Source organism: Lacerta agilis, chromosome 3, assembly GCF_009819535.1.
Source record: "Lacerta agilis isolate rLacAgi1 chromosome 3, rLacAgi1.pri, whole genome shotgun sequence".
NCBI classification, from domain to species: domain Eukaryota; kingdom Metazoa; phylum Chordata; class Lepidosauria; order Squamata; family Lacertidae; genus Lacerta; species Lacerta agilis.
Genome location: NC_046314.1, coordinates 3,282,082 through 3,305,982, shown reverse-complemented (window position 1 = coordinate 3,305,982; position 23,901 = coordinate 3,282,082). Strand labels below are relative to the sequence as shown.

Genomic DNA, 23,901 nt, shown 5'->3' with positions numbered 1-23,901 from the left:
TCAATGGTGTTTTTCCACCAGATTTGTCCCTGTTTTTGAAATAATCTGAAGAGGTACTTGGGGATTGCTGTTTCATTTCTGATTTCCTGATATGTTTTTAATGCCTTTTCATTTATTAGCTAAGTCAAGCAGCCCATATTGTTTCCATAATGACAAAGTAACCAACAATGTTTCATAATCTATCTCTTTAATACTGTATGATTAATTGCAATTAGTGGAGGCAGTCCTAGACAAAGTTTCCTCTTATATTATGAGGCGGAGGGAAGTATAACCTTTTGCCCGAGAAGAGACCAATGTTTTTAACGTTCCAAACATAGGTTGCTTTAAAAAAAATCTTTTAGTATAGCAACCTGAGCATATATTGTAGGCTGAACCATTCATAGGATTGGAATGCAAATAGATACCTGCTATAAGATGAATTTTAAACATTAATTCACAGTGGTGAAAATGATTATATAAAGCCACCTTCACTGGTCCTCAGTCGTAAGAACACTTGGAAGTGTTCTTTTTATAAATATATTTATGGAGACAACTAATATTTTTCATAGCCAGAATTAGCACAATGGGACCACTCAGACTCAGTTTAAAATAGGTCAGTTCATGGACAATGTGTTTCTGGACTTAACCATCTAAGAATTTAATATGCATATAAGACCTTGATTGTACTTTAATTGAGTAATAAATCCTCATTCTACAGCTTCACCTCTGATTTTTAAGTGGGAAGGACTGCTCTTACTTTTAAAGAGGAGTGGGTGAAAGAAAGACTACCAATGCACAAATGAGACCACTAACCAGACCCCTGACTCCATAGGACAGACATAGTATTGGAGCCCAGCCCAATCTTCTCACCATTTCCCAAACCAACCAATATTGTGTTAGAAAACCAAAACAAGAGGCAAAACTTTAATCTAGTAAGTGAGGTACGAATGACATATTATTGGCCCTGTGCCAACAACAACTTATCAAGAAGCATTCAAGATATAGATTGTTCTAGCAGTATGTCTGATTTTGAGCATTACAGCTTGTAGAAATCAAGAAATTACTTACAATATTACTTACTGTGTTTTGCTTTACCTACTGTAAATAGGTTACAGAAGCACATGAAGGGCTGGATTAAGACCTACAGAAGCCCTAAACAACCCTGTATGTGATTTTTTATAAAGCAATAAAGGTAAAGTTACAGGTAGGTAGCCGTGTTGGTCTGCCATAGTCAAAACAAAACAAAATAAAAAATTCCTTCCAGTAGCACCTTGGTCTCTAAGGTGCTACTGGAAGGAATTTTTTTATTTTATTTTGTTTTGAATAAAGGTAATGGTAAAGGAATCCCTGACCGTAAGGTCCAGTCACGGACGACTCTGGGGTTGCGGCACTCATCTCGCTATAGGCCGAGGGAGCCGGCATTTGTCCACAGTTTTTCCGGGTCATGGGGCAGCATGACTAAGCCGCTTCTGGAGAACCAGAGCAGCACACGGAAATGCCGTTTACCTTCCTGCCAGAGCGGTACCTATTTATCTACTTGCACTTTTGACGTGCTTTCGAGCTGCTAGGTTGGCAGGAGCAGAGACAGAGCAACGGGAGCTCACCCCATCGCGGGGATGCGAACCGCCGACCTTCTGATCAGCAAGCCCTAGGCTCAGTGGTTTGGACCACAGCGCCACCCACGTCCCACAAAAAAGCAATACTAAACTATAAAATAAAATAATATTTTTCAAATGACATGAAACTTAAATATATGCTGAAATTAAAATAACTAGATTTTCTGATTGCAAAATTCAATCAATCAATCAATTGAATTTATTCAACCATCAGTCAGAACACAATCATTATCCATACAAAAATTAAAACGTCTAAACATCTCAAAGAGCTTAACACTAAAACATACAATGACAAGTAGATTATACATTTAGACCCATGTCAATACTATGATTGCAAAATTCTGGATGACTTCATCGAAGCTGACTTGATGAAGCATGTCTACAGTGGCGGAGGAAGGGGGTGCAGCGGGGGCAGGCCACCACTTGGGGGGTGACCAAATGCCAGGCGGCACTCACCGCGGGGCCTGCAGCGCACCTGAGCCACACGTCTCTCCTGGGAGAGACACAGTGGCTTAGGCACATGCAGGCTCCGCTCTCCCCAAATGGTCCACCCACCACCTCCCCCACCCCCCCAGCTATAGGGCAGCTGAGTGGGAGGAAGCAGGCAGACTCCTCAGAGGCCCTGCAGAGCGTCCTGCCCCAGCTTGCCCCACGGGCAGCTGGCCCCACCCACCGCCCCAAACACCCAATCAGCTTGCTCCGCCGCTGCATGTCTGCTTCCCTATACAGTACAGAAAGGAAATCAAGTCTGTCCTGAGAGGTTTTTTTTAAATTCTTGTTAGATGAGAAAAGGGGCAGAGTACTTATTAGAAAAAATACATAGTGCACCCTCCGCACACTTGGAAATGCACAGTGTGTTCTGTCATTCCATATTGCATCATTGTGAAAATATATTGTTCATCAGATAAGTGCATATAGTTTAGAAAAGAAAATCTACCTGGTGCTTCTTCACCTCTCCTCTTCACATTAGCTGCAACTTCAATTACAGCATAGATATCAGAAAATTGTCTTTGAGGTTCAGTGCTCTTCCGATCACACTGCCATTGGCTTGTTTTTTCCTAATTTGCTTGCAGTACTGGGCTTCTTTGCAGTCAGTATAAGGCAATATATCTTTTGATGTGTCTTCTGCAGGCAAGTCAGCAGTAGCCTGTTGTCTTTGTCCATGGAGCTGGACCATAAAGAAGGCTGATCGCCGAAGAATTGATGCTTTTGAATTATGGTGCTGGAGGAGACTCTTGAGAGTCCCATGGACTGCAAGAAGATCAAACCTATCCATCCTTAAAGAAATCAGCCCTGAGTGCTCACTAGAAGGACAGATCCTGAAGTTGAGGCTCCAGTACTTTGGCCACCTCATGAGAAGAGAAGACTCCCTGGAAAAGACCCTGATGTTGGGAAAGATGGAGGGCACAAGGAGAAGGGGATGAGAGAGGATGAGATGGTTGGACAGTGTTCTCGAAGCTACTGGCATGAGTTTGGCCAAACTGCGGGAGGCAGTGGAGGATAGGGGTGCCTGGCGTGCTCTGGTCCATGGGGTCACGAAGAGTCGGACACGACTGAATGACTGAACAACAACAACAGCAGTAGCCATAAAATTTCTCACTTTTCCTCAGTAGAACCAATATTTTTTTAAAGCCTCCTACCTTGTGGAATTCCCTTCTAAGAGACATAGAGTTGGCACTATCAATCCAGGAACTCTAGGACTCATTTATGGGAAGAGGCTCAATAGCTGGCTCCTGTCAGGAGAGGCAACGATCAGTATCTGTGTGATCCCTGTGATCTGCTGGCGGAGTCTGAAATGTTAACAAGCGCCTCAATGCTTCCTTCTCTCTGCAGTTCTGCATCAGGAAGAGAAAAGGCATTGCCCTGGTTAATGCTTCAGATTTTTAAAAGAATAGAAATATGTTAGAAGGACATGGTGGGGTTTACAAGGGTGTGTTTAACTGTACAGTTGGACTTCGTTCACATTCAGTGGTAGAACAATATGGGGAACAAGGTGTCTCTCTGTGTGTCCCCTCCATCTTAGGAGAAATGAGTAACTTCAGACACCTCCTCCACACCTGTCACAGCCTGGTCAGGTTTATGGACAGCTGTATTCATATCTATAAAACCATAGTCAGATTTATATGTATTAGCCAACTGGTATCATGTGGTTTGTTTTTAAAGTCTATTTCAGAATTTTATAGGTTTAATTTACAATGACTTGAAAATGAATGGAATCATCAAATGAAATCAAATGAAAATGAATGTATCATCAAAACAAATCAATTGGATTGTCATAGTGTGTCTTTTTTTAAAAAAAAATATTTATTAAAAAGTTTTAACAAAGAAAAAAGAAAACATCAACAAAACATAACTACATAAACAACTAATAAAAACAAAACATAACAACATACATATTTCTTATAATATTTCTTCCTCACATCATAATGTGACTTCCTCCTGCCTCCTCTTTTCATAACTTCATAAATTAATAACAATCTTAATCTACTTTATAATTACTAAAATTCATTAATAATCCTATACCTATTAACCTCCTTTTATTACATTGCCTGATTATTTAATCTTATCATCTTATCTTAGTCCTTATCATCTTATATCCTATTCACCTATCTTCTAGTCTACAACCTAGCTTATCCTGGATTGTCATATTGTGTCTTGAAATGAATTAGCGTTAAACTTTGTAATGATAATACATTTTTGCTCTTCTGTTCCCAGCCACTTTAGACATGTTTGTGTTACAACCATAAAAATAAGTCGGGGCCAAGGGGTGTGTCTTCAGCATTCGGTATCATGAATGTGCCAGGCGCACTTCTGTGGGGAAGGAGATCCACAGCTTAGGGGCAGCCACAGAGAATAGCATGAAACTGACTTCTGCAAACTCAGCACAGATAATGTAGCGCTTGATTTTCTGTTTCTTCAGCAGTATGGCTTTTCAAATACTCAATAAGATTATATCCATAACTCAGAGGACTATATATATATATATATATATATATATATACCTATTGCGTGCGCAGCCGACACCACCTTGCTCTGTAACCACTGGACCAAATCACATCAAATTTAGGACAAAGCGTAACATAACCATGGGTCAAGGATCTGGCATAATAAAAATTCAAAAAAACCACACCTGTCATGCCTAAAATATAGAATAAAGGCAAAAACATGGCGCACCTATTATACCTCACCAGCAAAAGGAATGAAGACTCCAACAGCATCCAATAGAAAGGTGGATTGCCTGTTGACATCATCAGACCTGTGCCAAAAAGAAAACCCCGTCCACCATTTTATAACTGCCATCTGTAAGCACCCAAGGACTTTCTGACACAAACTGCTTAGTGGAAATGTGGAAAAAAGATGGAGCTGGAGCAGGAGGCAGGGCAGTTGCGGAAGAGAGGGGGGAGGAAAAAAATGCGAGAGCAAAATAAGCCGAAGGCGACCTGAGAGGTCGCAGTGAGTAAGACCGGCTCTGAGGGGATTTTGTTGCTGGGGTGCGTAATTTTGGGACTGGGATGGGGGAAAATGCTCTTTTTAATGGCGTAGAGCATGGGGCCAATTAATTGTGAGGAGGGGGTGTTTGTGTGTGGGGGTGCGCTTTTACAGTAAAAAAAACCAGAGCAAAGCCCGCAGTAGGCCTCCATAAAGTGGCCACTGCCCTCACTTGAAATGGCTGCTGCACACTCACATGCATTTTAAAATTTCCCAATTGCCCTCACCTAAAATGGCCGTCGCAACAAGGCCCGCAGTAGGCCTCCATAAAGTGGCCACTGCCCTCACTTGAAATGGCTGCTGCACACTCAGGCATTTTAAAATTTCCCAAGCGCCCTCACCAAAAATGGCCGCCGCAACTTCGCATGATGAACACACACAGTCCCAAAGTGATCAATACCACCGGACCGGCCCCTTGCTGACCCCTACTCTACAGGGACAGGCAAGAACGAAAACGGGAGCTTCCAGAATACTTTCGGGGTCAGAATTTTAAAAAGCAAAAAAAAAAAACCACAGCAATGCGTGGCCGGGCAGCTAGTAAGACATAGTTTTGTTACAACACATGACAGGGATCTGATTTCATCACATTACCGCTATCTACTTGAATGGTTTAGGTGGGGGGGAAGTAACAAAAAAGGAAGAGAAAAATGGGTGAAGAGTCTGTGAAGTGTAAGGCAGTCTAACAAAGATTTTCCCCGTAGTGACTACTTCAGTGTTTTGTTTTGTTTTAAAAAAAATGAAATATTGAATTTTTTCAACAACATTCCTCTTATTTATTATTTATTTTATGGTGCTTTGCTGATTCTGTAAGGACATTCTTAGTCTGCTGATTCTGTAAGGACATTCTTAGTCTTCTTATCCAGAACTGAGCACATGGAACAGAAAGTATTTGCAGAAATTATATCCCCACTGTGGTGCTAATTGAACTTAAGCAAATACTGAAGATTTAAATGGCTGTTGGTGTGTGATAACATCATCTCCAGGAATACCAGCTGAGTGGCATCAAGGCATCAATGGATGGGAATCAGCAAATGAGCGGGGCAGGGGAGGGAGGGAGGGAGGGGATGAGCCCAACTTTCAAAACAAGATTTCCTATCACTTCCACATCTGCAGTAAAAGATTTAAAACACTTAAATCCTTGTTTACTAGATTATGGCACAACCAGCGCATTACTTCATACACAGAAAGAAAGAAAGAAAGAAAGAAAGAAAGAAAGAAAGAAAGAAAGAAAGAAAGAAAGAAAGAAAGAAAGAAAGAAAGAAAGAAAGAAAGAAAGAAGGAAGGAAGGAAGGAAGGATGGAACCTCTTTGGTAGCAGCAATATAGCTTGTGAATTCCTCTCATTACAATGTATATTGAGTCAATGATGTTTAGATCTACCAGCGATAAAATGATGCCACAGGATAAAGAAAATACACAGATATCAATCCATCATAAGATGCTGGTTGGAATTTTTCAGGAAATAAAACATTGTTAAAAAAAACATATGACAGATTCAAACTTCTGACTGGTCAATGAGGTGTGAAATTTACGGCTGGACATTGAGTCATTCTGCAAAGCAGGAAACAGGAGAGGTATATAAGCATAACATCATCCATTGATTTCCATAACCTCTTTGAAGCTACAAAGAAGGTACTTCCAGTCTTCCTTGAAATAATAAGGTATGGTTTAAGGGGGGGGGTGTTAACCTATACAATAGCCTGCTGTATCCCATAACCTCCTACAGGAAGTTTGCTAGGAGAGTTAAGTAAGATAAACTGTATAAAAACGATAGCTCAGGATCTTGTTGATCAAATTCCAACTGAAGAATATGCACTTAAGCCATCTGATAAGAGCATTACCATTGTCTCCATTGGCTGTAATGCTGGGGATGTATCTAATGTATGTTTTACAAAAGTCTACTGTCATGCTTTCTCATGGGAGGCAAAGATAAAGGACTCCTGGACAGTTAAGTCCAGTCAAAGGCAACTATGGGGTGTAGCGCTCATCTCACTTCAGGCTGAGGGAGCTGGCATTCCGGGTCATGTGGCCAGCATGACTCAACCGCTTCTGGCGCAACAGAACACCGTGACAGAAACCAGAGCGCACGGAAATGCCGTTTACCTTCCCGCCAGAGCGGTACCTATTTATCTACTTGCACTGGTGTGCTTTCAAACTGCTAGGTTGGCAGGAGCTGGGACAGAGCAACGGGAGCTCACCCTGTCACACATATTCGAACAGCCGACCTTCCAATGGGCAAGCCCAAGAGAGGCTCAGTGGTTTAGACCACAGTGCCACCCGCATTGTATGTGTAAATACAGTATGTGTAAATACAGATCTGCATCCGAGTTACTGCAGGTCAATAATTATTTCTAACAGCCTGATTTTGGGGTGGGGGTGGGTTTCAGCAAGTTGTAAGCTATTTTAACCATTGTACATTCATTGGGAGGGTGCGGTATAAATCTGCTAAAATAAATCGCCACTCTTAAACAATTGGGAGTCCAAAAGCCTTATTCATCCATTGCATCCAGAGATCTTCCAGCAGGTCCTGATCTGCCACCTGCCCTGTTCTAGGAGGCACAAGTCTTTTTTCTCATGTGGAGCTACATGAGCATTTTGAAATTTAAACCACTACTCAGAACAGTGTTATTTTGTTTTCAGAGATGATTGTGCTCCTTGTGTCGCTGAGTCTTGCTGCTCTTCTGGAACAGCCAGCTTCAAGAGTAAGGTGTTTTGTTTTTTACGTTGTGTAGTGTAGCAATACTGAGAGATGCTTAACTCTCTCCTATCTCAGTCAGTGGGACATGAAAAGTTACTAAAGTTAGCTGGATTGTTTTCAAATACAAGATTGGAGCTTGGTCACCCTAAACATTCTCTTTAATTAGCCAAAATGCGCTTCACTGCTTCATCTGTGAACACAATAAATTTTAAGAAGATCATACTTAATAGAGAAAGTAATAGTAAGCCTATTGTTGATTTCGATAACTGTGGATTTATCTAGAGTACGTCAGAGAGAGGTTAATGCCACAGCATTGCCCAACAGTTTACAACAGCTACAACTGAGATTTTGTTTATGTCAGATTTCATTTAGGGCATGTTTTCACCATGGTCACGACTCTTACAGAAACAGTGCTAAAATTATATTGGTGTAATATGTTATGAATAAATGCAAGAGGAATTTTACTCACTCTCTCACTTTAGGCACATGCACTTGGGGTTGGACCAGCTGAGCAAAAGCAAATTCTTGACAAGCACAATGCCCTGCGGAGAGAAGTGAAGCCAACTGCAAGCAACATGCTCAAGATGGTAAGATAGAGAGAGGTGAAATTCATAGTTCCAGGTACATTGGCAAGTGCTTTGCATGTTTACTACACTTTCTTGCTGGCAGAAAACTTGTTCTTGATAACTTCGAGGATGAGGCTCACAGGCAGATTTGCATTTCACAAGGGAATGTCATTTACACATCGTTTTTTAATTTAAAAAGGACAAGCAGGCACAGATTTGCATATTTGCATATGCTAATCCATAGGCATAGGTGCAAATTTAGAACTAATCAGTATGATTTCAACAGAAATACAATGCAAATGTAACCAGGCTAACCCTTGTGCCTCCTCAGTTGGCTGACCTTAGCTTGTGATATTGAAGTCAGCTTAAGGAAGTCATGCTTATTCATTTTAAGCAAGCAAGGTTCGGCTTAATGAGTTGCGGTAATTAGTAATAATAGTGCAGGCTCAGAGTCTACTGATGCTGCTTCTCACCTCTGCACTTTGTGTTCCCTTGGATAGATATAATCCACCCCCTTGCTTGCCTTAACTTCCTACATGTTTTTGTCCACTCAGGAAAAAACCCACCATGTATGCTTTCCCTTCCTCCGCTTGTCCATGTAGTGGGCTATGAATATGCACTTACCTCAGTAGTAACTTAGTAGTAGCTGAGAGTGCCTAACTCAGTCTCTTAGGTAAAAGGTAAAGGACCCCGGACGGTTAAGTACAGTCAAAGGCGACTATGGGGAATGGAGCTCATATCACTTTCAGGCAGAGGGAGCCGGCGTTTGTCCATAGACAGCTTGCCACGTCATGTCGCCAGCATGACTAAACTGCTTCTGTCTCAACGGGACCCCGTGATGGAAACCAGAGCGCATGGAAATGCCATTTACCTTCCTGTCGGAGTGGTACCTATTTATCTACTTGCACTTTGTGCTTTCAAACTGCTAGGTTGGCAGGAGCTTGCACAGAGCAACGGGAGCTCGCCCCGTCGCGGGGATTCGAACCACCAACCTTCCGATCAGCAGGCCCAAGAAGCTCAGTGGTTTAGACCACAGCGCCACCCGCGTCAGTCTCTTAATCAGGGTTTGAATGATGGTTACTGCCATTAAGCAGGGCTGACAGGAGTCGGGCAGATGTGATGCTAAACTATGGTTAAGATCATCCAGGGGTTGGAGTTGGGGTTGGGGCAGAACCGGACCTCCCATGAGGCAAGCTGAGGCAACTGCCTCAGGCAGCAGAATCCACAGGGGCAGCAGTTCTGACTCCAAGGAACATGCTGCCTGACACGACTGCCACAGTGTTGGCTGTGGTACCTTCCTTGGAGGACAGGTCTGCCACCACCTTGGTACCCCCCCCCATGCCGTTTCCACAGTGGCCCCTCAGCAAATAGGAGGGGCTGCTCATCTCCTCCCACTTCTAAGGAGGAGATGGCGGGGGCTGCCCTCTGGGGTCTCCTGGGCTCTGCACCCACCTGGCATGATTCAGAGATGGCCTCTTTTCCCCCTTGAGACCCCTTGATTACCAGCTCAACCATCAGGTAAGGCTGATTTGATTCCCTCCCTTGTTCCTGATGTGGTTCACTCCCCGCTTGTTGCCAGTGTTGATCTTTATCCCCCCCCCATTTTTTCTGAAGTAGAACCTCATTCCCCCCTTCTTTCCTTGTGGGGGCACCATTTTGTGGGTTGGCTCCCAAGAATGAAAGAGTGATGGGAAAGGACAAAAACAGTTCTGTTTTTCCTTCATCTATTCAAGCCATGACCCACAAAATAACTATCATTAAAGGGGAACATGTATGCACACATGGACATACACATCAAGGTTTTGAAGGAAGCTGGACGGTGACAAGCAATCAGACATATATTATCTTCTCCATTTTTACAGTATGCCTCCATTCTCACCTTTGCTATATCTTTTTTCATTTAGGAATGGAGTCCTGATGCGACAGCGAATGCCGAACGCTGGGCAAAGAAATGTCTTTTAGGCCACAGCCCACAAGACCAAAGAATTGTTGGCAAGTAGAGCTGTCAGTAAACACTGTAGAAATGTTTTATAGAGATCTATGGGATGCGGGTGACGCTGTGGGTTAAACCACAGAGCCTAGGGCTTGCTGATCAGAAGGTTGGCGGTTTGAATCCCCGCGACGGTGTGAGCTCCCATTGCTCAGTCCCTGTTCCTGCCCACCTAGCAGTTTGAAAGCACGTCAAAGTGCAAGTAGGTACCGCTCCGGCGGGAAGGTAAACGCCGTTTCCGTGTGCTGCTCTGGTTCATCAGAAGCGGCTTAGTCATGCCGGCCACATGACACAGAAGCTCGGCCAGTAACGCGAGATGAGCACCGCAACCCCGAGTCGTCCATGACTGGACCTAATGGTCAGGGGTCCCTTTACCCTTTACCTTATAATCCACATTCAATCAGCATTCACTTACTCCTTCAACAACCTTGCAATCCTCAGTCTGAGCATAATATTAAAAAAAAAAAACACTGGAGGAATGCCACAAAAAGGGAATAACAGAGAGGGATGTTCCAGTTCTGTCTAACATCCAAACTCAGAAGTCAGCACACCTTTGATGCTGCTTCCACATTTGATTCATACAATTTTTAAAGCACCACACAGCAGTTTATACATGTTCGTTCCGGATCCTGGAAGAATGTAGTTAATCACTAAAACAGTAAATCTTTTGCAGTCACTAACAATTCAGAGATGATAACATTTTAAAGCAAGACCTTTCAGCTTCCACTTTCTTCAGCTGATCTGAAGGTATTACTTTGGAATTCATCAAAGCATGCCAGCTATTGAGCAATTTATACAGCACAGCCGAGATTAATCTTTTTTGGCTGTGTAAAACATGGATATATTTAATGTCTTATACGCCAACAGGTTCTAAATTCAGAATATTTTAATTTGCTCTAGTGAGCCTATGGATAGTCACCAAAGAATCAGAACCACATGAAAAAGGAAGCTCATTTAACATTTACTAAAAGTAACTGACAAATGTTTCTTTCTGGTAACACCTTTGAATAAGTTTACTCATTAAAATTAATTCTTCATTATTTATTGCTTGTACCAAAATGCAGGCTCTTCTTTCTTCCTCTACCTTTCATTGCAACTCAGTTTTCCATATCAAATGTAAAGCACAAATTCTGCCCACATCTGGGACTCAGCTAGACTGGTAAAAAAAAAAAAAGTGATTTATATGCACTGTGTGTGCGATATAACATTGTGCCACCGACGTGGAGTACCCGTTACAATGCTTCTAGATAAGAATGTACCCTACTGAAACAAAGACTTCTGTCTCTAAACAGGGATTATAATATTGCTTGAAATAAAGATATTCTTGTGTAACAAACATTTAATATAAAGACAAATACTTGGGCAATTATACATCAATCACCACACTTAATGTGTCCAGTTCATATTTTATATCCCCCCTTCCACCCCATAGTTTACAACTGAACAACTGCTTCTCCGTTTAATCAGATGTAGGTAACTCCTAAACGCTAAGCAAGAAACATGGAACATCAAAAGGTATCCCAAATACAACTGTATCAAAGTAGTTATAAGATTCGTCATTCCCAATTAAGCAAAGATTCTGTGTTGTTCAAGCACTGGCTCAAATGGGTCACATAAATAAAATCTCTCCTTTGCGGGTGAACAAATTCTGCTTGGAATAAACAAGCTTTTACCTGTTGCAGCACGTTCCTCTGAAGCACTGAATGACTCCTCTTGTTTACAGAATTTCCTAGATCAGGAATCATGAGTTTTTGTTAACGCTTCCCGTCTCCACTCCTAGATGGCTTTCCATGCGGTGAAAATATATTTGCATCATCTCAGCCAACTTCATGGAATGACGTGATTCAAGATTGGTACGACGAGGTGGAAGATTTCCAGTACGGTGTTGGAGCAGTCCGTCCAGGGGCCGTAACTGGTCATTACACTCAGGTAACTCAAACACCGTTTTGTATCTTTGTCAAGTGCATGGTTCAGCTAGTCGATCCATGGCTGATAGCCCACTCACATCTTGGCTTCCAGCTGCCTGGGACCTCACAAAAGGAAGAAAGGAAACCGAGAAGGGGTGGTTGTGTTCCTCGTGTGTCACCCAGTACTTTTTTCATATTTTTCACATAGGAAGTTCAGATAATGGATTGTCTTTATCTCCGCTGTGCCTTTGTTTCTGTGGTTTCCTCAGACCCCCATGATGCCATTCCCATTCACAGCTGCATACATTTCTGAGCTGCATCCCCCAGAGGAAGAAAATTATTGGAATTGTTTCTTGGAAATGGTTTATTTCTTTAGTATCATACCCCCTTTTCAAGGTGCTCCTAATAAAACAACACAAAGTGGTGAAATCTAGGGGTTGTTTTATTTTTATTTTTAATACTGATGTAAAATGTATGTTTTTTTCTGGCTCATTATGAAAACAGTTAGATTCTAACGTATTTTCTTGTGTGGGTGTTTTTATATCTACAGGTGGTTTGGTACAGGTCTTACAAAATTGGTTGTTATGCTGCCCACTGCCCTGAAAACCGCCTGAAATACCTCTACTTTTGCCAGTACTGTCCTGCGTATGTACTATTTAATTATTTATTGAGCTTGTTAGCTGTTTGTTACACAACGTCTTCAAGGGATTTAACAACACATTTAAAACATAAATATGAAATACATTAGACTATAAAAACGGAATGGAACAACTCTCATAACAGCCACAGGAAGTTTGCACACTAGTAAAGCAGTAACTCCGGATGTCAAAAGTTGCTAGCCAACTAGGTTGTTCCTATTACCTTTGGGTCATTTGACAGAAAAATCAGGTGGCGGCAGCTGTGTGTTGTGTTGTGTTGTGTTGTGTTGTGTTGTGTTGTGTTGTGTTGTGTTGTGTTGTGTTGTTGTGTTTGGCTGAGTCAAAATCCCAAAAGAATTTTCTGGCAATCTCTGGAAAACTTTATTTTGGGGGGTCCTCCTGAACAGTTGGAGACCTTCAGTCCTGTTAAGGTTTGGTGCACCAGTTTAGCTATGGTTTAACCTTGCTTTAATATTGTGGACAGGCACAAAAGGCAGCGCCCCCCCCCCCCCACTCCTTGCAATCCTCCTCTCTTAGTGCCCATGGCTTCCGTCACCCACCAATACACACCAGCAGCATATTCAGCATTAAGTGAGCCACAGTGCCTCAGAAAAGAATATTCTTATTCATTCATTCATTCATTCATTCATTCACATATTTATTAAGTTTGCTCTAAACCAGGGCTGAGAACCTCCAACCTGGCCTCCCTGTTTGACCCACCAGGCTTGTGTGTGTTGTTCTGCAAGCTGGGGAACAATCACATATTATCAATGTGCCCCTGGACTCGAGTAGCCAGGAGTGCACGGAGGCTTCGTCCCGCCCTGGGGGTCAGTCTCACAACTTGCCCCCGCGGGAAGTTTCATAACAATTTCGGCCAAGCCAAGCCACACCTGCCTGTCCTACACCTGATATCATATAGGATCAGATAAAGACCTGATGCCATATAGGAGCAGATAAAGACCTGGCTCAGCTGAAAGAGATTTTCAGGCACCTGTGTTAGGCGGGCCAGTGGCAGCTGCAAAGCCCTGTTCAAGGGGCTTGACAAAGGCTGGCATCTTTGACAAGCAATGCAGAGCCAAATTCTTAAAAGTTCTGAACCCAGTAAGGGATTCTCTTGAAAAGTGTATGGAGATGCAGGGACCCCTTGATCATATTTTGTTGCATTGCTAGTGGGCACATATGGTACAGTCTGTGAATGACACCCATGAGATTCTCTTTACTGATGAAACAGCCCCAGCCCTTTGGAAGAGGTATCCAGCTATTAACATTCCTGAGAGATTACATAACCCTGGGAGGTCCACAAGATAAAGGGAGTTAATAGCAGATTGTCAACAGGACAGAATAATCTCCACAGAACATTAGAATAATCCAAATTACAACATGCTGTGTCCATTATGCTCATTTGCATTGACTTGTTCTGGGCGTTGTCACCCTTCCCTTTTTCGAAACAGAGATGTGGTGCTGTGCAAGCAGCTTAGGTTGCACATAGGAAAATAAAGTGAGTTGTGTTTTATCCCTCCCAGTGTGATGTCCCGCCTTTCTAGTAATTCTACAGGCAAGACTTCTCCACTCTCCAGCCAGCCCTCCAAGGCATCCCAGCCTCATTTCCATTCCCACTAGCACCTAGAGCACAGCATTACTGAACTGATGCCGCTAGATTGTTCCCTCTGAATACAAACCATCGGCTACAGCATAGCACGACTGATCTGCTTTGGTGTTTTTTTTTTTAATATAAATTTCATGAAATAAATAAAGCAACTGTGGCACTTTTTTGCATTTCTCATTCCAGAGGGAACCTACAAGGCTCACTTGAAACCCCATATAAGTCTGGACCACCTTGCGAGGACTGCCCTAATGCTTGTGACAACGGATTATGCAGTATGTACAAATAACTTCAAATATTAAAGCTTCTTCATCTTTTCTTTAGAAAGGGCACTCCGTTAGAATTCAGAACTCATTGGGCCTGTTAACTGTCACCAAGTTAGTATAAGGGATAGTAGGAAAAGCTGTGCTGATTTCTGCTTACAAGCCCTGCTTCTGGATCTGCCCAATTGTGCACTGGGAGCAGTGTTGGTGTGGTGTGGAAGTCTTGGATCCAGATATGCACTGCCAAACAGATGCTCAGTCCTGACAGTTTAGCCAGGAAAAAAGCAGGAGATGGGCAAGCATAGATCCACTGCTGCTTATGAAGATCTATATAGATATCAAGGCCAATAACATTTATTGGAGTAATACTTGTATTCTCTGACAATATTTTCCATGCCTTTTGTCTCCAGTCATGTCTTTGTAATGTCTCTCTTTCCCCAAAATTACAAGGTTATTTGTAGAGTGGAAGGGATGTCACCAATTATATTCTAAATTTGAAACCTAAAACCAGCATATTTCAAACCTAGTTACTCAGAAGAAAATCCCACTCAATTTGGTGGAAGGTGGGGCAGCACATCCCATTTCACCACTAGAGGTGAAATGGGAAGTTCTGTCTTGCCTTGCCGCCACTCCTAAAAGGTAAAGGTAAAGGGACCCCTAACCATTAGGTCCAGTTGTGTCCAGCTCTGGGGTTGCAGTGCTCATCTGGCATTACTGGCCGAGGGAGCCGGCGTACAGCTTCCAGGTCATGTGGCCAGCATGACAAAGCCTCTTCTGGCAAACCAGAGCAGCGCACGGAAACGCCGTTTACCTTCCTGCCGGAGTGGTACCTATTTATATACTTGCACTTTGACGTGCTTTCTAACTACTAGGTGGGCAGGAGCAGGGACCGAGCAACGGGAGCTCACCCCATCGCTTTACCACCAGCTCTCTATGGGCTCTACCACAGTGGCAGAGAAGCAGCACTCCCATCAGCACCAAAGATCTTGCCCCAAATGGACACAATCTTGCCCAAAATTGGCACCGATGGCAGTACCACTTCCCAGTTGATGGTGGGGAGGTCATACCACCTGCGGGAAGGCTTATGCCTCCTGAGTCACAATAACCTTTTATATTTTTAAGGTGAATGTAGGGATTTCTGCATAATGTTCATAAGATGTGGCAATCAAAGCATGCCCAATTTCATAGCATCATAGGACTGTAGAGTTGGAAGGGTCATCTAGTCGAACCTCAACTAAAGTACCCAGGGCAGATGGCCACTCAAGAACCTCCAAGGAACCTTAATAACCTCCAAGGAAACAGAGTCCACAACCTCCCAAGGGAGTCTATTCCACTGTCAAACAGCTCTTACTGTCAGAAAGTTCGTGTTTAGTCAGAATCTCCTTTCTTGTAATTTGACTCCACTGGTTCAGGTTCTACCCTCTGGAGAAGGAAACAAGCTTGTCCCATCTTACCAGCGTTGTGTAGTGGTTAAGATCGGTGGACTCGTAATCTGGTGAACCGGGTTCGCCTCTCTGCTCCTCCACATGCAGCTGCTGGGTGACCTTGGGCTAGTCACACTTCTCTGAAGTCTCTCAGCCCCACTCACCTCACAGAGTGTTTGTTGTGGGGGAGGAAGGGAAAGGAGAATGTGAGCCGCTTTGAGACTCCTTCGGGTAGTGAAAAGCGGGATATCAAATCCAAACTCTTCTTCTTCTTCTTCTTCTTCTTCTTCTTCTTCTTCTTCTTCTTCTTCTTCTTCCGTGTGACAGCCTTTCAGATACTTGAGGTTAGCTGTTATATCACCTCTCCATCACCTCTTCTCCAGGTTAAACATACCCAACTCCCTCAACCATTCCTCATAAGGCTTGTTTTCCAGGCCATTTCTTCTGAGTTGTGGTCAGGGTTGCTAAACCGTTTATGAATTTAATTATTACATCCATTAGAACAACTGTTAAATAATAAGTTCAGTGTTCTTTTTTTCTTTTGTATAATCTTCAGTTTTGATCTTAAGCTCCAGAATATGAACTAAAAATGAAAGCGCCCCTAGAGTTTGAATCTATTGAGGGTGTTTTGCTTTTGTTAATGTCCAGACTGATGGTAGTGTGTTCTTCTTTTCACTTTCAGCCAATCCTTGCAAATATACAGATATCGGCACCAACTGCCCTGAATTAGCGGAGTCATACGGATGTAAGAATCAAAACATACTGAGAGACTGCCCTGCTTCTTGCCTGTGTACCAATGAAATAAAATAGGTCTCCTTTTGGCAATTATGATTTCCGTTGACCTCCACAAACTCACCTTCAGCATCTTTTAATGATCCTTTCCAAATGAAATTTGTAAACATGATTTTAAAATTGAAAACTCATAAATTATCATGCATACATGGATGTATTTTTCGTGTAATATGGGACTGGAAGTTGGGACGGGAGGAAATTTTACGATTTACAAAATTAGCAGCTGCTGCACCAGGGCTCACACTGCATAGCATAGTTAACATCCTATGCACAATGAGAAACTGAAACAATTGCTCCAAAATGCTTGGGGGTTGTTTAAAAACAATATTAGAAACTCGGCATAGAAACTCAACTAGTGCGCAAGCCACAGATCAGCAAAGGTAGCATGAAGACCAAGAGGGTGCCAGTGTGGTTAAGAAGTGGAATCTAAGGAGGCTTTCTTCAAGAAACTGAATTCTTGTTCAAATGAAAGGAATGAAAAGGAACACAAAATTTGGCCAAAAAATGGTAAGCAGACAGTGAGGGATGCTTAAAAAAAAAGAATTTGTGGAGCAGGAACACATTGCTAAAAATATTAGGACTGACAAAAAAAAGTTCTTTAAATACACTAGCATCAAGACACTGCCTAGGGAAGCAGGTGGACTGTGGGCAGGGGTGTAGCAAGGTAAATTGGTACCTGAGGGCAAAAAAATTCTTTGTCACCCCCCCCCCCCGGAGGCATGGGAAGGTCAGGTGGTACCCGGTGCAGAAAATTTCTTCTCAACCCCCCCATTGATCCCCCCCCCCCCGCAAAAATGGTTTTACATTATTTCACATTTTCTTACAAAGGAATAATAACAAGTAATAATAATAAAAATCTATTTATATTCCACCCTCCCCGGCCAAAGTCGGGCTCAGGGTGGCTAACATCAGATACATAACATTGGTATAAAATCAAACAATAATTAAATTACCTCCTAAAAACATCTCAAAATCAAATAAAATCTAATTAGATGGCTTTCCACAGGGTTCGAGTTGGGAACAGTAAGTGTTCTCTGAACTGAAATTTCAGCCTTCATGACATAGGAAAACAGCCAAGTGAACAGCTATTTTGGTGGAGGAGGGTCAAGATATTAACCGATATGCATGAAATTTCATATATAGCTATATAATCCCTAGTATAGTAAGATAAGACCTTCGGAGCAGACATTTTCAAAAAAAAACTTTTTCCAAAAAAATTGTTCCTTGGTAATTTGTCACCCCCTCCATTATGGAACCCGGGGTGGCCCGCCCCACTCGCCCCCCCCTTGCTACGCCCCTGACTGTGGGTGACAGGGGAGTCAAAGGTGTACCAAAGGAAGATGAGGGGACTGTGGAGGAGCTGAATGAATTCTCTGCGTCTGTCTTCCAAACAGAAGATAAACGGCAGATCCCAGCATCTGACTAACTTTTGCAGTAAGAGTCTCTGAGGAACTGCAACAAATAGCGGTGACAAGAGATGAAGTTAGAGGCATAACAGAGTAAATATAAACTGAAAAAAATTGCTGGGTCCAGATGACATCCACACCACACAAGAGTTCTCAAAGAACTCAAATATGAGGTAGCTGATCTTCTAACAAAAATATATAACTTGGCCTTCAGATCAGATGGCACACCTGAGGACTGGACAGTAGCCAATGTAACAGCAATTTTTAAAAGGGAGGCAGGGAATTAGTTTCACGTTTCATGTTCCTGGGGATCCTGGAAATTAGTTTCATGTTCCTGGGGTGACTGATGGAAAGTATTGTAAAACATCATAGAACCAAGTATGTTGTTGTTGTTCAGTCGTTCAGTCGTGTCCGACTTCGTGACCCCATGGACCAGAGCACACCAGGCACCCCTATCCTCCACTGCCTCACACAGTTTGGCCAAACTCATGTTAGTAGCTTCGAGAGCACTGTCCAACCATCTCATCCTCTATCGTCCCCTTCTCCTTGTGCCCTCCATCTTTCCCAACATCAGGGTCTTTTCCAGGGAGTCTTCTCTTCTCATGAGGTGGCCAAAGTACTGGAGCCTCAACTTCAGGATCTGTCCTTCTAGTGAGCACTCAGGGCCGATTTCCTTGAGAATGGATAGGTTTGATCTTGCAGTCCATGGGACTCTCAAGAGTCTCCTCCAGCACCAGAATTCAAAAGCATCAATTCTTCGGCGATCAGCCTTCTTGATGGCCCAGCTCTCACTTCCGTACATCACTACTGGGAAAACCATAGCTTTAACTATACGGACCTTTGTCGGCAAGGTGATGTCTCTTGCTTTTTAAGATGCTGTCTAGGTTTGTCATCGCTTTTCTCCCAAGAAGCAGGCGTCTTCTAATTTCGTGACTGCTGTCACAGAACCAAGTATATAGAACACTAAGCCTTGCTGAAGCATGATGCTCTGAAATGGGGGATAACTTTAGGTAGAAGAAAGAGGGGCATGTGGAAGGAACAGAAGGAACTATGATAAATCTATTCTAGGAAGAGACAGGGTTGGATTTTAAGGTAGGTTAAGGAAATTCAAAGAAGGAAAATGTCCCATCCCTTACTTTCCCCCACAGCAACCTGCAACCCCTTGGAATCCTCTCTGGAAGGCCAGGAAGCCCTCCTGAGCAAGAGGGGGTGGGTCTCTGTTCAACCTAGGAATTTCACTTCTCCCTCAGCAGTCCCCTATGGCACACCCTATATTCATACCACCACAGAACCTGAAAGGACCTCGGCAGTCATTGTCCAACCCCCTACTGAGTCCAGTATCCACAATGCAGGATACAAATGGAGCACTCCCAGACAGGTGACTGTTGAGCCTCCGCTTAGATACCTTCAGAAAAAGAGCCTACATCTCCTGAGGCTGTCTGTTCCATTGCTGAACAGCTCATACTGTTAGAAGCTTCTCTTAATCCTTAGCTGAAATTTGCTTCCGGAAACTTTTGTCCATCATTTCTAGTTCTTGCCTCTGGAGCAACGGTTAACAGATTTGCCCCAACTTCATACCCTCCAAGATTTCTCTGATGAAAATAGGGACGCCCCATTCCATAATAATAATTTTACTATTTATACCCCACACATCTATTGGTTGCCTCAGCACTCTGGGCAGCTTGCAACATATATAAAAACATAATAAAACATTAAACTTTTTTTTTAACTTTCTTTTACAGGATTGCCTTCAGATGGCTCAGGGGCTGGATAACTCCATACCCTCCAACATTTCTCCCATGAAAATAGGGACATCCTAAGGAAAACCGGGACATTCCGGGATCAAATCAGAAACTGGGTTGGCTTCTCTAAATTAGGGACGTCCCTGGAAAATAGGGACACTTGGAGGGTCTGCAACTTACGTGCAACTTGTATTTGAAGACCACTATCATGTTCTCCCTAAACCTTCTTTTCCGCAGGCTAAGCATACTCAACTCTTCCCATTACTTGGTTTTGAGACCCCCGTCTGTCCTCGTCACTGCAGTTGGTCAATGTCATTCTTAAAATGTGGTGCCCACAACTGGGCACAGCAGTCCACATGTGGCCTGATCAGCACAGAACAGTGTGAAACTACCACTTCCTGTTGTCTGGACACAATGTTCCTGTTGTTCTAGGTCTTCTCAAACATGGAACATTGGATTTTATGCTCCTAAATACAGAGCTTTATTGTTTATCTCAGGTGGGGGGGGCGCCCTTTGGAGAGACTTTTCAAGGGGTCCAGTGGGATCTAGAGGGAAGGAAGGCGCTAGAAGCTTCCTTAACATCTGAGGATCCAAACCACTTTTATTAAAACTATTGCCAGGCTCTGACACTATAGCAATACTGAAATAAATATATACAAGTGAACAGTAGAGAAGAGGTACCCCTATTTTCAGCTTCCTTCCTGATGCAAATGGCAGGTGCTCGGGGCTTTTTTTCAGCCAGAGCTCATTGGAACTCAGTTCCGGCACTTGTCAGGTGGGTGCCATTGCCATTATGAGAAGAAGGGAGGCATTCATGGTGAGTTGCAGCACCTCTTTTTCTAGAAAAAAAAACACTGGGTAGACGAGTCTAAAAAGCCCTGGACACAAATTTTCACAGCCCTCTAGCAGCTACAGGTATGGTGACTCGTTCTCTCTCTCTCTCTCTCTCTCTCTCTCACACACACACACACACACACACACACACTGAATGACAACTGCCTCCTCCCACCCGACATCTCAAAGTGCTTCCACCAGCTTCAAAGGACGTTTGCCCTGTTACTAACCACAGTGGGATGATAACTGCTATTCAAGAAACAGAAACATCTTAAGGCCTCTGGTGAACAGGAAACTCAGGTGACAGGAAACATTACCTTACCGATCAGATGTTCCCTCTCTTTGTTGAGAAAAAGCCTTTTCCAGGAGGGGAAAATTTATTATGTTTGCCAAACTGCGGGAGGCAGTGAAGGATAGGCGTGCCTGGCGTGCTCTGGTCCATGGGGTCACAAAGAGTCGGACACAACTGAACAACTGAACAACAACAACTTCTGGGTGGCTTCAAGAATGTCTATTGGACAGTAAATAGAAAAATACTATGATACTTCCAAGGGCAAAGTCTTGAAATGTCTGAACCGTTTTACAATTTCTTAATTTCAATATTGAAGCACAAACTTCATTCACTGTTTTTTCATGTCCAAGTGTAAAAGCCACACCCTTTCGTTCTTTTAAAGAGAGACGGAAGACAGTCTTCTAAGAGATGTAATGGTTTCTGGAAAAAGCAGCTCCAAATAGAAGATGGTGAAGAAATGTGAAATAAAAACAGAACAAGGAAATGGAAACCTTAAACTTGACATCTAGTTAACAAGTAAGGCAGTGGATCTTAACCTTATTTGTGTCATGAACCCTCCTGAGAATCTGATGAAAGCACATAAACACAAAATTTCGCATTCAGTTTATTTTTATTGCATTGGAAAAACATTGCTTTTCTGCCCAGTTCATGGACCCTCTCAAGCCCATCCATGGACCGCAAGTTAAGAGCCCCAGATAGTTTAACCAGTGTAATATTTTCAATGAAATCAACAGAAGCATCCATCAAGCTGTTTCACTGTACTCAGCATTTTCATATAATTATTTAATATCCAATGTAAGTATATGTGATAATACTTTTGTCCTTTAAAATGTTTAGGAACACTGTAACAGTAAGAAAGTTTTATTTTTCAAATGCTGTACATATTTAAAGTAACGCATCAATGCAACACTGATTAAGCCACACAATGCTGAAACAATGGCTAAAGTCCTTTTGAATTTTAAAGGAGCCACATTATAAGCAGAGATTTAAAGCCTTCAGATTTCCTGATAGCAGACTAGCATTGAGACCTGGGGAACTCTTGGAATAACTGATGAAATCTTATCTGAATAAATAAAAAATGAAGTGTTTGCATGCTATGTCTATTTAAGACACAGTTTGCCAATTCTTTGGGGTCAGTGGCCATATTTGAGAAAATGTCTTAGACGTTACGGCATATCGCAACAGACTCCCTGGAAGGTGGTGGACACTCATTCATCTGAAGCAGAGATTAGATGGCTACCTGTCAGGGGCTCTTTAGATGTGATTCCTGCATTACATGAGGTTGGACTAAATGAGCCTTTTGAGGTCCCTTCCAACTCCACAATTCTATGATTCTATGAACAGGGTTGCCATGCAGATGTAGTATATTACAAAAGGATTGCCACAGAAGCGTGGCACAACACCACATGGCTGCCACGGGGGCTGTACCACTGCTACTGCATCTGAGAGACAGGACCATAAAGTGATGTGGGCAAAGCCCCACTAGCTGGCTCATCAAGGCAAGGCAACTAGACCAGCCAATGCCACACCTGCTCTCAGAAGGAAGCTCTTTGTACCTGTCCTCCGTTCAAAACAGATGAAATGGGGGCACACTTAAGGGGGCATGTTCAGTGTACGGGAGGGTGAGCCAATGCAAACAGGAACTGAGTAGGAAGAACAAGTTCTTCTGTATTGTGGATTTTTGAAGATAATATTTATGGAGGAGACCTACAGTACCACTGGCGACCCCTGAGCTAAGCATTTACTGCTACGCATATTAAGTCACTTTGTTTTTCCAACTATAATTAAAAATTAACCTATCGGCTGCAACACTTACCTAATTTTTGTACTTTTTATTTTTTCCCCTCATCACTCTCAAAAGACTTTTAGTATAAAGGTTTTATTACTATACTGAGATTCATGACTGCTGAGGAAAGTATCATTTTCACAACCCCTTTTCAGAACAGTAAACCTACATTTTGAAAATTCAAAGGATGGGTCCGTATTGATATTATACTGTGAGCCCCCTGATTGGACTGTGCCCCAAAATGTGACGTATAATTTGATAAATGATGTAGCATAGGAATCTGAGGCAAGCGCTAGGACCGAACGTATAGAGGTACCACCTCAGTCACTGTCATAGTGCACGCCATGCCCACACTCAATAAAATTCTTGTGTGGTGATCTAATTTGCCATTTGAAATTTCTTCAGATGGAAAGGAATAGTGAGGACAGAGTAAATAAAAGTTAGAAACCATTTCTTAAAAATGACAACTATGTTTTGAAGTAACAAGTGTTCGCAGATGCTACAAATCTAGTATTTGTATCTGAGAGATGAATCTTGGCAATAATTAGAAGTACAGCTCTTGGCAACTTTCCCCACATCTAAGCTCTGCTGCACTGATTCGCATGGGACTCAGCTCCTTTCATCAATTTTATTGTTATAAACATGCAATACCAGAAGGTGCTGTAGAGCTGAGATTCATAATAGAAAATATTGCCCAACGATGGGTGTGGGGTTCTTGTGGACCAGAAGCTTCCATTGCTTCTCCAAGCTTCAGGGCAAAATGTATAACCAGAGGTAGATGATTTTTACCACTCATAGAGGAACTTTGCATTCTGAGAGTGACACACCCCTTCAACCACTATGCAATAGTACGTAGTTTGGGCTTCCATTGACTCAT

The 23,901-nt window shown here is 42.7% G+C and overlaps 1 protein-coding gene across 1 annotated transcript; it reads left to right on the top strand.

Moving 5' to 3' along the window:
- Positions 1-6,445: 6,445 nt before the first annotated feature.
- On the top strand, positions 6,446-16,982 carry LOC117044528 (cysteine-rich venom protein-like). Its single transcript, XM_033145347.1, has 8 exons — positions 6,446-6,744; positions 7,724-7,785; positions 8,264-8,368; positions 10,252-10,339; positions 12,118-12,266; positions 12,795-12,889; positions 14,672-14,760; positions 16,855-16,982. Exons 2-8 carry the CDS (start codon positions 7,726-7,728, stop codon positions 16,980-16,982), a joined length of 714 nt encoding a protein of 237 aa, XP_033001238.1. The 5' UTR covers positions 6,446-6,744; positions 7,724-7,725.
- The last annotated feature ends 6,919 nt before the right edge of the window (positions 16,983-23,901 follow it).